Here is a 16,648-nt window from a genome sequence, read left to right on the forward strand (position 1 = left end):
ACATTTCTGAACAAAGATTATTGCAATAAACAAAATCCGATTCTTATCTTGGACTTAGAGAAAATCATATTAAAAGCGAGGGGCACGGTGCAAATCGCAAATTACACAAAGTAGGCACTCAAATTTTGTACTGGGTTATGCACAATGTATACACACTAGTGGGCAGTGCACTAGTGCGTGGCGCAAACACTGGAAACAAAATGGCTTCTAATTCCGGGTTGTCGTAACTCTCTCTATACAGGGACTCTACTATAAACTTCCCGGGGCCCGTCCCGACATTTTTTGTTTTAGAGGTTTCCTCCTATCTTTCACCGTTCAGGAGATTAGCGCGTGCAGACAAACAAACAAACAAACAAACAAAATCTTACTTTTATATATATATATATATATAGATTATATATTATATGTATATATATTGTATATTTTATGTTTAGACATATTATTATAGTTAATTGTTATTATTATTGTTGTTATGTATATATTGTTAATTGTTTATTACTGTATTTATATACATATAGTTTTAGTTAGTTTTATACTTTTTTGGGTTTGTTGATCTGGAGAAAGCATTCGATAGGGTTCCACGCAAAGTATTGACATTTGCATTGAGGAAGTTAGGAGTGGAGGAATGGTTGATCAGAGTAGTGATGGCAATGTACAAAAGAGCGCGCACAGCTGTAAGGACGAAGGACGGGAACAGTGGTGGTGGGAGTGCATCAGGGGTCGGTACTAAGTCCACTACTATTTGTAGCTGTGATGGAGGTGCTGGCTCAGAACGTAAAGGAGGGTTTACCGTGGGAGTTATTGTATGCAGATGATCTGGTGTTGATTGCGGAAAGTATGGATGGACTGAAGGAAAAGATGAACAAGTGGAAGGAATGTATGGAGACAAAAGGTCTGAAGGTGAATATCGGAAAGACGAAGGTGATGGCAAGTGGTAAAGCATGTGGTGAGGTGGAAAGAACTGGGAAGTGGCCGTGTGCTGTGTGCAGGAAGGGTGTCGGAGTGAACTCCATTCAATGTACAATGTGCGCTGAGTGGGTTCATCAAAAATGTAGTGGTCTGAGACGGTCATTTACCAGTGTGGCAGCTACATTCAAATGTAAGGTGTGCACAGAGGGAGCTGCAGATGGAGGAAATGTTGAGTTGGATCTTGGAGACGGCGTGAAGCTGGAAGGTGTGAAAACATTTTGCTACCTCGGAGACGTGCTGAATGGAGAAGGTGGATCAGACTCGGCAACGGTTGATCGAGTGAGATGTGCATGGAAGAAGTTTCGGGAACTGAGTGGCGTGCTGATGAGGAGGAGAGTGTCGCTGAAGCTGAAGGGAAAGGTGTATGCTGCATGTGTGAGAAGTGTTATGATTTATGGGAGCGAGACATGGGTAATGAACGTAGAGCAGCAACGAAGGCTGGAAAGGGTGGAAATGCGAATGGTTCGATGGATGTGCGGAGTATCGTTGAGAGAGAGGAAGACAAATGATGAATTGCGAAAGATGATGGGAATATTGCCTGTGATTGATGCTGTGAAGAGGAACAGGTTGAGATGGTTTGGTCATGTGTTGAGGAAGGATGAAAGTGACTGGTTGAGAAGAGTGATGGAATTTAATGTAGAAGGAAGTAGAGGACGGGGAAGACCGAGAAAGACTTGGCTAAAGATGGTGGAAGAAGAAATGCGGGCAAGGGGTTAACAAGGAGAGATGCAGAAAATAGGGCAAAATGGAGAAGATTGTCATGGGGACCGCAGGCTAACCCCCGCTCTAGCAGGGAAAATGGCCTTAAAATGCATGTTGTTGTTGTTGTTGTATTTATATATATAATATATACAGGCAGTCCCCGGGTTACAAACGAAAGTCTGTCTGTAAATCGAATTTGTATGTAAGTCGGAACAGTTACATACGGTTCATATCTCGTGTCAATTAGTCAAATGTTTGTCTTAGTATATAGTATATATTTTACCTGAAACATCTATAGGTATAAAAAACATGAAAGAAACATTTCTTGAACTGTTTAAATAGAAAAGAAAAGATAATGAGGTTAACACTTACTCTCATTCCAATTGATGTCTTGCAAACCTTGAAACAATCATACCTTGATATATCTCTCTGAGATGATGGGCCTTGTGTTGGAGAGGATGGACCTGGTGCTGGAGAGGCTGGACCTGGTGCTGGTCAATTTTCTTAAAGTAAACATCAAGGGTGGCTTGAACAGAGCTTTTCTCATATTTTCTCTTGTCTACCGCTCCCCTTATTATATACTTTATGTGTCTGTTTGATTTTTTTCTGTGTGATAAATGTTAGCTCTTTCACGAGCCTCGATTCTGTATACAACAACAACAAAAAAAAAGATTTTTTTTTTTTTAAATAATAGGCTTTATGGAGGTCGAGGCCGGCAGCCCAGAGCATTTTGGTCAAACGAACAAGGTACCAATATCCGATTACAGAAACATTTATTGTGTAACCTAACATATTCAGATATGGATGTCTGCCGGGGACCCCCTGCTGCGTGGGGCCCCTGGGGCCCAAAGAGGGGGGCTGGATCAAACATTGGGGGTACCACATGAAACCAAGTGGAAATCAACAGGTACAGAGCACAGAGTGACCACCGCTAGACAAATTTGCCTCTGCATAGGCCCCCCCAGACCCCCCACAAAGGGTCCCGAAATTTGGGCTGGATTAAACATAGGAGGTACCACATGAAACCAAGTTAAAATGAACAATTACACTCTACTAAGTTAAAAAAAACCCATTGCCAGACAGATTGTCTGCTGCATAAGGCCCGCCAGACACACCCCAAAAGTTGACCCTGGGGGCACTGTGGTAGAATTGGGCTCGAACATATATCAAAAGTACCACATGAAACCAAGTGGAAATCAACAGGTACATCTCACAGAGCACAGAGTGACCACCGCCAGACAAATTTGCCTCTGCATAGGCCCCCCCAGACCCCCCACAAAGGGTCCCAAAATTTGGGCTGGATTAAACATGGGAGATACCACATGAAACCAAGTTAAAATGAACAATTACACTCTACTAAGTATAAAAAACCCATCTCCAGACAGATTGTCTGCTGCATAAGGCCCGCCAGACACCCCCAAAAGTTGATCCCGTGGACACTATGGTATGGTATAATTGCAAGTAAGTTTAAATAAACAGGTACATCTCACAGAGTACAGAATGACCACTACCAGACAAATTTTCCTCTGCATAGAGAGTACCAGACAATCTGAGTCTGCATAAGGCCTGCCAGACACCTCCAAAAAGTTGACCCCGTGGACACTTTGGTAGAGTTGGCCTGGAACATATATTAAAAGTACCACATGAAACCAAATGGAAATCAACAGGTACATCTCACAGAGCACAGAATGACCACTGCAAGAGACCCCCTAAAAAGGGTCCACAAATTTGGGATGGATTAAACATTGGAGCTACCACATAATATACAACCAAGTTAAAATGATCAATTACAATCTACTATTAAGTACAATATATCTATCGATTGTCTGCCACATAAGGCCTGCCGGATCCCCCCCCCTCCCCCCCCAAAAAGGGTCCCAAAATTTGGGCTAGATTAAACATACCACGTGAAATCTATTTTACATGACATCCAACAGAATTTACAATATATATGCTTAATGCATCCAATGAGTAGATCACTATCAGAAAATCGTTATGATTCTTGAGAGGGTTAGATCTCTGTTTCACTTTCCGAGTCATCACTCCAAGCATTTTCGGAATTTGAATCATCGTCAGACACATTAGCAATATCTTGATGGTCACTCTCGAGATCCTCTATACTGTCCTCCTCTTGTTCCCCTTCCTGGAAAAGATAATCTGGCAGGGCAGGTCCCAAGAACCAGTCTGGGGTATAGCACCCGTTCTTTTCCTTCCATCCATAGTTCACAAGATCCAAACCATGTCCTGGATGTGCCGAGTCAGCATTTCCCCAAAGGATGCTAATGAAGTGTGCCCGTTGCAATTTGTTGTGTACAGTCTTTGCACAAGGTCTTTGCACAAGAGAACAAGAACAAGAGTTTTGCACAAGTCCCTGGTGTTGGGCTAGCGGCTAGGGTGCCGGCTTTGGATCCAAGGATCCTGGGTTCGAATCCCGGTCGATCGCTGAATTAACGCCAGGGGGGTTGACTCAGCCTGTCATCCTTCTGAGGTCGGCTAATTGAGTACCAGTTCACTGGTAATTCCCTGTTTGTCGTTAAAGGCGGCAAAAAGGGTTGGCGTCAGGAAGGGCATCCGGCCGTAAAACATTGCTTCAAATAGGGGACCGAAAAACAACAACAACCACGGTTCCCGAAAAAGGCCAACCCCCGCTTTGCGGGGAAAAATGGCCTCTAAAGGTGGTTATTTTTATAGTCTTTGCACAAGGCAGGCTAACCCCCGCTCTAGCAGGGAAAAATGGCCTTAAAACGATCATTCATTCATTCATTCATTCATTCATTCAGTCTTTGCACGAGGTGGAAGAAGTGCGCAGTCAACCTTCTTCACATTTGACATCGGGTTTTTCTGAAACAAGATATGTATGGATTCAAATTTAGTTATCCACAATCAATTTCAATTCATGCTGAACTATTTGTATTCAAGTTGCCCTTTCGTTTTTCAAAGTCAGTGTTTCCTCAAGTCACCACTTGCATAACACTTAGCTATTTTCTGAAAATTTACTCTCTTCAAAAAGCTCCCTTTGTAGGCATATCTGCTGCCGGGTGCATAGAAAGAAGATTTCACCATAATGCTAAAATATAGCCCCAGAACAAATTAGTGATGAAATAATATACTAGTTTAGTTTTCTGAAGTTATGTCGATTCATTCCCCTTCCCTCAATGAAATTATTTCTTGGTGAAAGACTACTTAAACAATAGAAATAGCATAGGTATACTAGTACCTTATCCATTTTCCTAGTCATCTGACAGTTTTACGTGTCTGGCCTCATTGACATCCTTCACATCACCCTTCATGCCATACAAGGAACAGACAAACTCTTCTGCTCTACTCTGGTCTGGTTGATCTTCAGAAGCTAGTCTGCCGAAGAACTGGATGAGTGTTCCTTCTATGTCTTTCTCAAGAACTTCTAGAGGCTTCTTTTTACCCTTCCTGTAGAATGCAGTGGTGAAGTCAGAGCCGGTAAATGCATGAAGACCTGGCATGGCTGCAGCTGGCAAGCAGAATAAAAGAGTGTTGTGTTCCTGGAATATTTTGTCCAAGACTGGTTAAACAACCTATGTCGATCAGGTAGCCTAATTGTGCAAAAGTGCACATGCCTAGCTGAGCATAGCCTAGCCTAGGCCTATATTATATAGTAGACCTGCTTTCATTATCTGATCAGATACATTTAGTCACAAGAAACAGTTCCATGCCATTTCCATGACTTTTTAACAGTAGGCCTAATCTATTATGCCATTATTCGATTTTACATGTAAGCTCATAAGCCTCAATTTACTTACATTCATCTCGAAGAAGATCCTTCTATCTTTAACAACCAGACATGACCTTGACCATTGTTCACTCTCAAAGCAGACGTTAAAAGCTCTGCTGCCACCTATGTTTCATGACACATGCTGTGGCGCCCTCTTTGGAAGTGCAGACTCAGATTGTCTGGTACTCTCTATGCAGAGGAAAATTTGTCTGGTAGTGGTCACTGGTCATTCTGTACTCTGTGAGATGTACCTGTTTATTTAAACTTACTTGCAATTATACCATACCATAGTGTCCACGGGATCAACTTTTGGGGGTGTCTGGCGGGCCTTATGCAGCAATCTGTCTGGCAATGGTTTTTTATACTTAGTACAGTGTAATTGTTCATTTTAACTTGGTTTCATGTGGTACCTCCCATGTTTAATCCAGCCCAAATTTCGGGACCCTTTGAGGGGTGTCTGGGGGGGGCCTATGCAGAGGCAAATTTGTCTGGCGGTGGTCACTCTGTGCTCTGTGAGATGTACCTGTTGATTTCCACTTGGTTTCATGTGGTATCCCCAATGTTTGATCCAGCCCATTATTTGGCCCCCCTCTTTGGGCCCCAGGGGCCCCACGCAGCAAGGGGTCCCCAGCAGACATCCATATCTGAATATGTTAGGTTACACAATAAATGTTTCTGTACTCGGATATTGGTACCTTGTTCGTTTGACCAAAATGCTCTGGGCTGCCGGCATAGTCGGTACGTAAGTACGGGCGTTCGTAAGTCGGGCGTTCGTAACCCGGGGATTGCCATATCTATATATATAAAGTAGAGTTGGCCTCTGTGTCTGTATCCTGATCTATCTATGATCTCTAAGATCTCGAGAACCCGTGGACGGATTTGCGAGCGGAAAGTACTGTTCGACTCGGGATGGTCCCAGGAATGTCACGGAGACATAAACATTTAAAAAATTTCGGGTTTTAAAATTAGCGTATTATTAGCACTAGCAGAAGAGAGAGGGATTCGAAGGGAGGGAGCGCAGCGCTTCTAGCGCTTCTGACTACAGCACACCTTAAAATTAAAAAAACTTCGGGTTTTAAAATTAGTGTGTTACGCGTAATTAGCGCTAGCAGAAGAGGGAGGGAATCTAAGGGAGGGAGCGCAGTGCTCCCTCCAGCGCTTCTGTTAGCGTAATTAGCGTATTTCGGAACGTTAATTTTTCAACTTCATTATTCGGAATCAGTACGTCCCAGAGAACCTTCGTAACGTTAATTTTTCAACTTCATCCGATTGACATGGGACCAACGGCATGTGACAAAGAGTGAAACATACAGGCTACATTTATTTGACGACAATGAGTTCCGACTTCCGACCTCGGTGGGATGACAGGCTGAGTCAACCCCCCTGGTGTGAAGGGGGAGGAGGAGGGGAGGGGGAAGAGAAGGGGAGGGGAACGAGGGGGAAGGGGATGGGAGGGGGGGAGGGGGAGGGGGAAGGGGGAGGGGGGAGAGGGAAGGGGGAGGGGAGGGGGGGGAGGGGAAAGGGGGGGAGGGGGAGGGGAGGGGCCCTTCTTCCCCTGGGCACCCCCGCACCCTTCCCTCCCCCCCTTCCCCTCCCCCCCTCCCCCCCTTCCCCCCTCCCCCCCCATTCCCCTCCCCTCCTCTTCCCCCTCCCCTCCTCCTCCCCCGCTTCCCCCTCCCCCCTCCCCCCCCGTTCCCCTCCCCTCCTCTTCCCCCTCCCCTCCTCCTCCCACTCCCGTGCAAAGCCGGGTACCTCTGCTAGTATATATATATATATATATATATATATATATATATATAATAATAATTCATTTATTTTGTATAGCGCTTTTCAAGAAGCCCAAAGGCGCTTTGACAGAGTGGAAAACATAATGCATAACAATACATGAAAACAACAATTGCAAAAAGACAAGAATCAATAGGGAAATATTTAAAGCAAAAGGAGGGAGAAGGAGAAGAGATCATCAGGGGTTAAATGCTGTGGGTTGAATGTTGAATGCAGTGTTGAACAGGTGGGTCTTTAGTGATGTTTTGAATGTGGTGAGTGAGGAGGAGTCTCTGATGGTGTGAGGTAGTGAGTTCCAGAGGGTGGGAGCAGCGATGGAGAAGGCCCTGTCCCCCCAGGATCTGAATTTGGTCCGGATGGAGGGGGTCAGGAGGTTGGTACCAGCAGAGCGGAGGTTGCGGGTGGGAGTGTGTCTGGATAGGAGGTCAGCCAGGTAGGATGGGGCCAGGTTATGGAGGGCTTTGTATGTCAAGAGGAGGATTTTGTACTGGATTCTCTGGGGGATGGGGAGCCAGTGAAGCTTGTAAAGGACGGGGGTGATGTGGTCACGGATCCGGGAATGGGTGAGTAGACGGGCAGTGGAGTTCTGAATGTATTGGAGTTTATTGGTGATTCTTGAGGGTGAACCATAGAGGAGGCTATTGCAGTAGTCCAGACGGGAGGTGATGAAGGCGTGGATGAGGGTTTCTGCAGCCGTGGAGGAGAGGGATGAGCGGAGACGGGCAATGTTTTTCAGGTGAAAGAAGGCTGACTTTGTGATCTGTTTAGTGTATTTGTTGAAGGAGAGGGTTTGGTCAAAGATGACGCCAAGATTCCGGATGTGAGGGGAGGTGCATACTGGGAAACCGTCGATGTTGAGGGCAAAGTTATGGGTGGATTTTGTGAGCGTTTTTGGGCCAATGATGATTATTTCAGATTTATCACAGTTAAGTTTGAGGAAGTTGATTTGAAGCCAGGATTTTATTTCAGTGATGCAGTTTGTCAGGATAGAGTGGGTGTCGGTGGAGACGGACTTTGTGGAGATGAAAAGCTGGATGTCATCGGCGAAGCAATCGAATTGGAGACCATGACGGCGGATTAAGTGACCGAGGGGGTACAGGTAAAGGATGAAGAGGAGGGGGCCAATAACTGAACCTTGGGGGACACCTTGGGGGAGGGGAGCAGTGGGGGATTTGCAGTTATTGATGGAGATGAACTGGCGTCTGTCAGAGAGGTATGATTTAATCCAAGAGAGGGCAGTGCCGGTAACGTTGAAGGTGGATTCAAGTCGGGTGAGGAGGATGGTGTGATCGATGGTGTCAAAGGCAGCGCTGAGGTCGAGGAGGACGAGAATGTTGAGGTTGCCAGCGTCAGAGGAGAGGAGAAGGTCGTTGGTGATTTTGAGGAGAGCAGTTTCAGTACTGTGGTTGGAGCGGAATCCGGATTGGAATGTTTCATACAGGTTATTGGCAGAGAGGTGATGTTTGAGTTGAGTGGCTACAGCGCGTTCCAAAACTTTTGACAGAAAGGGTAGGTTGGAGATGGGTCTGAAGTTGTTTAGGGTGTCAGGGTTTAGACCAGGTTTTTTTCGAATGGGGGTAACAGCAGCAATTTTGAGGGAAGGTGGGATGATGCCTGTAGACAGGGAGGAGTTTATTGTTGCAATGATAAGTGGAGAGAGAGCAGGGAGGGAGGCCTTGACAAAGCTGGAGGGGATGGGGTCAAGAGTGCAGGTGGCAGTTTTCATTCCTATGAGGAGTTCAGAGAGGTCAGTAGGGGAGATTGGGGAGAACCGAGACAGGGGATGGCAGGACAAGGGGGGGCAGATGGTTGGAGGGGGAGCGGGTGCGGCGGTGGTCAAGCTGTTGTAAATGTTGTCAATTTTGCGTTGGAAGAAAGAGAGGAAGGAGATGCAGTTGTCTACTGTGAATGACTGGGTGGTGGTGTTCAGGGGGCGGAGGAGTTTGTTTATTGTCGAGAAGAGTGCTTTTGGGTTTCCGGAGCCAGAGTGGATAATTTGAGAGTAGTAGGCGGAGCGGGCGCGGGAGAGGGCATCTTTGTAGTGTTGTAGGTGGTCCTTGTAGACTTGGGAGTGAACTGTGAGACCTGTTACATACTGTATATATACTACTTGGCAGGGGCGCCGCCAGGGATTTTGTGCCCCATGAAAAGATATCACAATCACAATAGGCCCCTATGAAGCACGCGCGCACATTTTTTCCCGGACATTTTTGCCAGGAGGTTGAAGCAATGCTTATATTTCTGCATACAGTATGGATTTCACTATTTGATGCAAGACTGATACCCACACAAGAAATGTGCTAAAGGCCATCTTTTACAGTCTGAATGTAATTTTTATGGTAAGAATTACAACATACATTAACCTCTTCAATTAAAATAAATTAACATTATCATCTATAGAATGATATAACAAACAAAATACTAAAATCAGCAGCAGAGTATACATACAAGTATACATACCAAGTGTAGTGATCCAATATCCATAGCCATGCCATTTAGTTATCACTGGTCCTTGCTCAGCCTTACACACCAAGAGCCCAGCGCCGAGCCTTGTTGCTAGCAAACTCACTGATCAAGGCTTTGAAGTCCAGCTTTCTAGCCAACTGACTTTCAATGGACAGCATGGCAAGACTGCAAAGCCTGGTTAATAATTTAATATTGAGAATTGTTACCTGATGTTCTCATAATTTTTAGGGCCCCTGTCAGTGCAGGGCCCTTGGAATCATCCTAACTTTTCCCCCCCTTACAGCGCCCCTGCTACTTGGGCCCATCAGGGCCTCTGCTAATATTACTGACCTATGGTTGCTTGTCCATGCTCTTATCTCTTTTAAATGCTGAGCATCAAGCAAAGGGAACAGCACTTACCATTTTTAAAGTCTTACCATTTTAGAAATCATTGGTATGACTCAGCCAGGTTTCAAACCACCAACCTCCCAGACTCGGAGCAGATGCTGAAACCATTATGCCACCGAGTGTGGTTCACATCATAAAGAATTCGTTTTGGAAAAGATCTGCATATGTCGGCTATGCATATTTGGGAACACGTATGATAATGGACTGTCAGCCCGATCTGTCCAAATTTCGTTTTTTAAAGGACAAAGAAAATGAATGATAGCCTTTACAACAGCTGTGGCACTGGCAAGATTTATCTGTACAATGCAGCCTATGTATTCATAGATGGGCTGTAACACTTCTTCCTCTTATATATTCTTTATGAACAGCTACATGTAATGTAAATTTTTCTATGCTTATTCCAGTTTAGGTTGTTTGAACAATCATACATGCACTGATTGAGTCGACCTAAATATATATATCAGGATGAACTGGCGTCTATACTGAAGGTGTGCTTTCGTATATATATACTGAAGGTGTGCTTTCAATTGAAGATAACATCCTTTGAAGTAATTTTGAATATCAGAACGAAAATGAAACAAATGTCAAACTTCAAAAACTGAGCTTCTTCTTCTGTATTAAGCGAATGTGCTGCTGATGTAATGCCGTCTGTGGGTTGGAGGAGGAATTTCAAATTTGTTCTGAGTGCTGACAATAGCTCATGCACTCTTCGTGAAGAACACCGTGGGATCTTTAAAGTCCACCAACTAATGCCGGCAGATGGCAAGCCCTATTCCATCTGAGGGATGGCACACACATTGATGTCTCGCCATGCCTGCAAACACCAGGGTGACAGTTTGTACTTGGGCCAAGATTCAAACCCAGGCTAGACCGTTCAGATCAGAAGCGAGTGTGAAAAAAACTGATGATTGCATTATGTAGATAACATTACCAGATGACCATTTGTTCAATATGATTGCATTGTGTTTACTATTGCCTCATGTGCAAAAAAACATTAAATGAAACTTCATTGAATTTGCTCGTAATTTGTTAGCAAATCCAGTAATTCTCATTATTTTCAGTTTGTTTATTGTCTAGTTTTGAACGACATTTTGATAGTTTGTTGCTTTGTTGGTTTGACTTTTAGTTTGTTCGTAAAACTACAAGCGATGTTCAATATTTCCCCTCCATTGCACATCCGTTCTCTCCCTCGCTCAGTGGAATATCTAGCAGAATCATTAACATTCTACCTTTTAATCCTGCAGAAAGCAAGGATCATTATTCAACTGATTTAATACAGTTCTTTTCCATGCAGTTAATGCCCTTCGCAGCCTTAAAAGCAATATATATACTCGAGTTATTGAATATGATAGTTGTCAATCAAACACATAACCTGAGCAAAATTTATAAACCAGTCTAGGGTAACAGACCGTGCTTGATCATTGAATGGTAAATTATTTCTAGCACACAACATTTTCTTGGAAAGGCCGTATATTTATGTATTTGCCAAGAATGTTGCCTAACCCAATGGGAGGATGTATGGAAGCTGCTATGTTGCGTTGCGCAGGCAATTCCTGCACCCAACAAGCAATATTGTTATATATGGAGCTTAATTACTCTGTTGCGTGTGATTTGAGATGTATGTTTGCAGTTGTGTGTAACTGCATACGTAAATAATTCTACGAACGAGATACTCAAATTATAGCCCAATTGAAATATGTAAACGTTATATTTTTCGATATAAAAGTAGAACTGTGAATAATTGTTTGTTTGTTTTTTGTTGACATGTTTTTTCTTATTAATTGTACATTCAGTACTGTCCCTATTTTGGTGATTTTCTCATTCGGAGAACCTTTTTGAATGCCCTCACATGTAAGGTTGTGTAAATACTTGGCTTTTAAGAGTGCACTTTGAATGAAGGAAAGACTAATTTCGACTTGTCTCTCAATTTCTCTTCCACAGCAACCTCCAATGGTTCCCAGGAGGGTCTCGATAACCAGGTGGGCGGTGTGTGCCATTCACATGGCATGAGGATCATGCTCACTGTCCATCAAGGTTAGTGGGTCGTTTTAGACAATTCACTTGCTTTGTCCAGCCATGGAATCTTTCTTCTTTATAACTTGTTTCGTCATTTTTGGCATTCAGTTTGCAAGTTAGCATACTATGCTGATTAGCATTTAAGCAGTTTGTGGCATGCCTGGTCCAAAATACAGGCCCAAAAGCCAAGCTGGATAACTTAGTCGTTAATAGCTCAGTGGTATTTGTGAGTTTGCTATTCAATCTGTGGGAAGGATTGTGAGAATCATTCGGCTTGTACCGTGTGTTTTGCCTTCCAAACAACTACCTGGAGATTTTGGTCACTCATGTTATCCTGTTGTTCGGAATGATTGTTTAATTCACTCGTGGATAAGCAGGCCACCATATTCTGACTGTCAGTTCAACAGACTACATGGATCTCTTTTAACGGTTACTTCCTAGCTTCACGACACCCGCTGAGACCATCCTTTTACCCACAACTTCTCTCTTATCCTGCTTTGTGCCTCCATTCGTTCTTGTCATCTTTTTTCTCCTTCATCCCACTTTTGTGTCTGTTGAACCTTTGCTCCTTATTCTTCTGCTCTTCCAATTAGAGAGTCTGGATACATCTGTGAAAAAGTGATCGAAGGTTCATGGATGAGATATCACATGAACATTTGGTGATATCAATGTATCTTTATGTGAACTACATGGTCATTAGTAGACAACGGACAAATCAACACAGTATATGGAATTTAAACCTGTTACCCCCATCCTGATGAACTAAGTGCTTCTATGGATCTGCCGAACTGGAGGTCATCATTGACGTGAGCCATTGCTCTGATTCCCCAATCCCATAGATCCCAATGAGGTTTATCAGGAGACTGCTCAGACCTCTCTTCCAGGACTTTTCCTTCCACCACAACCACCCCAGGCAACGTCCCCAACCCACACATCGAATGTAAACATCCACAATAGTGGCCGCACAGGTAACCAAAAGCCATTTCAACAAGCAGTTTGTCACCCTGGTGAACCCTTCCCTTACAAAGATTCATCATGATATCTGATTGAGATTTATATTTGCAGTATCTTCTTGAGAAATCAAATGAGATTTATGTAAACGTTTGTTCTAAGTTATTTTGGCATTCTACCATGATATTTTTGTCTTGGAGCTTGGATGAGCTAGGACAGTAGGATGTACGATATGAGGTGGAGCGAAAAGGTTTTTCCCTCGACCATAGTGGATTAAATGGTCCTGCGGCAGCGAAACTCAGCACAGCTGTTAGTCCTTCCTTATGTAGTTTCCAGCCAGTATCACACATTTTTTCCCAGCAGTGGGCAAGTTTATGATTTCTTTGGAATGTATTCATGACTTTGGCTGAGAAACATTTTGAAAAGGGGAAACAAATTTGAGTCTTCAAAATGGGTTATGCTTTCCCAGTATGTTGTGTTTATTTAATGTATTTAAAACAGGACATTGGTTGATGTATGGTAATTGCCATGGGAAACAAGGAGATGCTGATGTTTCAGTCATTAACCCTCCATCTGAGTAAAAGAGGGTTCAATGTTCAATGTATAGCTTGCTAATGATGATGATAAGATCATTTGCTTCACAGCTTTTGATTGGGCACATAATACCCTCTCATACTACCCTGTTCCTTTGTCATTACCTAAGGTTTGACTGACTCTGCTGGTGATCCTGATTCAGGCCTCGGCTCTGACATTGCTCTTATTGTGGGCATTGCGAGTGGCTGTGTCATCTTTCTGCTGCTTTCACTCTTCGTGGCACTCTTTGCAATGAGAAGACGCTGTGGTGCACGCCATGCCACGGCACTACATCGGCCTCAGCGCAAGGCTGCTGGTGGGGGGCCGATTGGTACTCGCTCTAGTGGAGGCCCTTACTCTCTGACCGCACTTGCCAATGCACGTCGTGCCATGTCGTTAGGGCCAGGTGCTGTGTTTTCTGGCTCAGGCACGCACCTTGTAGCAAGCTCGCTAGGCTCTGGGTCAACGCCTGGCATTCCACGGGCTGCTACTGTGTCAGGGGCCAGTGCAGTACTTGGTGGAACCGAGCCCAGTGATATACTTCTTCCGCTGCGGGCGCGACCACCCAGCGATGGCGATCTTGCACAACTTGGTGGCCTTTTCCCTCATTATGAGAAGGTCAGTGGGGACTACGGACATCCAGTGTACATTGTGCAGAGCCAGAGTCCTGCAAATGTCTACTACAAAGTCTGATGACAATGCGTGGAGTCTCATTTAAGTTGCCACTCGGATCCGCAGGTCACCGACAAGGCCTGGAGCCGGCATGGCGGAGTGTAACTTTTGTGCCAAAGTCAGCGGCTGTTTCTGGGTCTTGGAACTGACTATGGGACTTAGGGGCTGACACAAGAAATACTTCTGCTCTGAAACCTGGTTCTTTTGGACCTGTAGACCTGGGTTAGAGTGCAGCATCCAGTGATGTGACGTTTCTGCCTTAAACGCGACGGGACGATCCTTGTTCTTTCTTTGCCCTGCACACTCCATTCTGTGTTATTTATAAGTGTTTCAATGACATTTTGGGTTATTGCTGTTATTTTAAGCTATGGAGATTTTGTGAATGAAATTCTATTCAGTGTTCCAGACAAACATGATGATTAATTACACTTTGAATGCATCCTTTGAAGTACAGGCAGTTTATTTTTATTTCTGTCATTCAGCTTACTGCTCTCACTCTATTACCTCACTCATTTCTCTCTCCCACCTCACTCTGCCCCTTACCTAGCCAATTGCACAAGAAATATTGTAAGGAGCACAATCCATGAGTGTGCGCAGCAAGGCACTGTGAAAAATGATGGGGTGTGGGTGGGCGGTTGGTCTAAGGAGGTTGAAGGGTGGGGTAGATATCGAGAACTCAACATATAAGGGTAGGCACAGGGGTTGACAATTTGCATTTTAAGCTTGTTTTTAAAATATTATTTCAAACATGACCCTATCCTGTGCCAAACTGTTCCATTCAAATCCTACTGGCCACAGTGCCGTTCGCTATTCTGTCTTGTGGGTCCAAGGCTGGGATAATAAAGGCTGCGGCGGTGACAGGACTCCACGAGGTCTTCACCCTTGTGCAGCAAGGGTCAAAAAAGTGATTTGGTGAATTCATTCAATGTGTGAACTTGAGTGGATTCAACCAGAACAAGTCATTTACAAGAGCTGCACAACATTTTCCGTTTGGGAGCAAGGAAGCTCACAGGCTTACGATGTGACATGTTATTGCTTAGGAGCTGGGAGAGAGTGCGGGGAAACCTGTCCCGGTTGCTGTTTCCACAGCCAAGCCTTATGTGTTTACTGTACATACATGAGTGTGTGCAGGCGCCGTTTGTTACGTTTTTGTAAAAAGAAGAATCCCTGGTTTTAAACATCGTGTGGTAATTTTTGTCAAATAAACACGCTGATATTTAAACACTAAACTGCCTTGATTTTTTATCTCTATTATTATTATTATTATTATTATTTTGGAAAGTTTATTACTTGTGGTATGTTATTTTACCAACATATGACTTGTTTTCTCTCTACATGTGCCACCACTCACCCAGGAGATCAATAACAGTTCATATGGGGATAGAAGTGGCACCCCTCCTCCCCCACCCAATCCACTCTCCCTACCCCCTTACCCGAGTACTAGAAGCCAGTGAAAGAGGAGCCTTTGGGTCATCTCCAATTTCGATCATCACCTTACCTTAGCTTACAATTGTTTTGGATTCATGATAAGGATACGTTGAGGAAATAAACTTTTATAGTAGACAACAGCTAATGAAAAAATGACAAACCTAATTCGCCCCCAAAAGATTGCTCGTAATGTTTGATTCCCCCAACTTCCTTTGTAACTTTGCCTTCTCCAAACTACCTTCTTTCCTTTTTGTCTCCCTCCTACCTATCCTACCTTTCTCCTTTAAAACTAGAAAGGCGCTCGTTGAGTGCATAGTTCTGCCTCACGTGGTCATTCTGAACAAAAATACCACAGCCAAGCCAAAGTTAACTGAACATGCTACTATTATGGCCCATATATCCAAATCATCCACGCACCCTGTTATATCACATAGTTTCTTGGCACGGGTTATGAACGTCATAAATGTAATTCTTCACTCCGGGTCATATATCAGATATGTATCAGATATGTATGACGTTTCAGATTTTTCAGATAAAGATTTCAATTCAACCAATTATGGCTAAAATACCACTTCAACAATTATGTCATCATTATCACACTATATCTGCCATGGGGAGTTGACATTTGCTAAGTTTAATTTTTTTTTGTTGGGCGGTTTCAGAGAAAATGATGTGCATTTCTTTTCCCTTTAATACAATATGACTGCCATACCATGTGACCTCCGAGGTCAGAGTTAGCAATAAAAAAGTCTCCATGGACAGTCCCTCCCATGTTTAAAGTTTTGCATTGATCGGCAAACAGTTGCAGAGATAAACATTTTAAAAGCGAAAATATATAGATGTGGACACATGCGTGCGCGCGTGCACACACACACACACACACACACACACACACACACACACACACACACACACACACACACTTAATTGTACAGTATCAACTATCAACTA

The 16,648-nt window shown here is 43.8% G+C and overlaps 1 protein-coding gene across 4 annotated transcripts in view; it reads left to right on the forward strand.

Annotated features, from left to right (window-relative positions):
* The window catches only part of LOC137425200 (ephrin-B1), a 252,193-nt gene extending 236,695 nt beyond the window's left edge, over positions 1–15,498 (forward strand). For all 4 annotated transcript variants that reach the window (XM_078776397.1, XM_068113384.2, XM_078776396.1 and 1 more), the window contains exons 3-5: positions 11,999–12,091; positions 12,913–13,041; positions 13,728–15,498. In XM_078776397.1, coding sequence (XP_078632523.1) covers positions 11,999–12,091; positions 12,913–13,041; positions 13,728–14,290 — 785 coding nt within the window. In that variant the 3' untranslated portion in view covers positions 14,291–15,498. The remainder of the gene's footprint in view (positions 1–11,998; positions 12,092–12,912; positions 13,042–13,727) is intronic.
* The last annotated feature ends 1,150 nt before the right edge of the window (positions 15,499–16,648 follow it).

The sequence above is a fragment of the Myxine glutinosa genome, chromosome 4 (assembly GCF_964187855.1).
Source record: "Myxine glutinosa chromosome 4, kmMyxGlut1.1, whole genome shotgun sequence".
Classification (NCBI taxonomy): Eukaryota; Metazoa; Chordata; class Myxini; order Myxiniformes; family Myxinidae; genus Myxine; species Myxine glutinosa.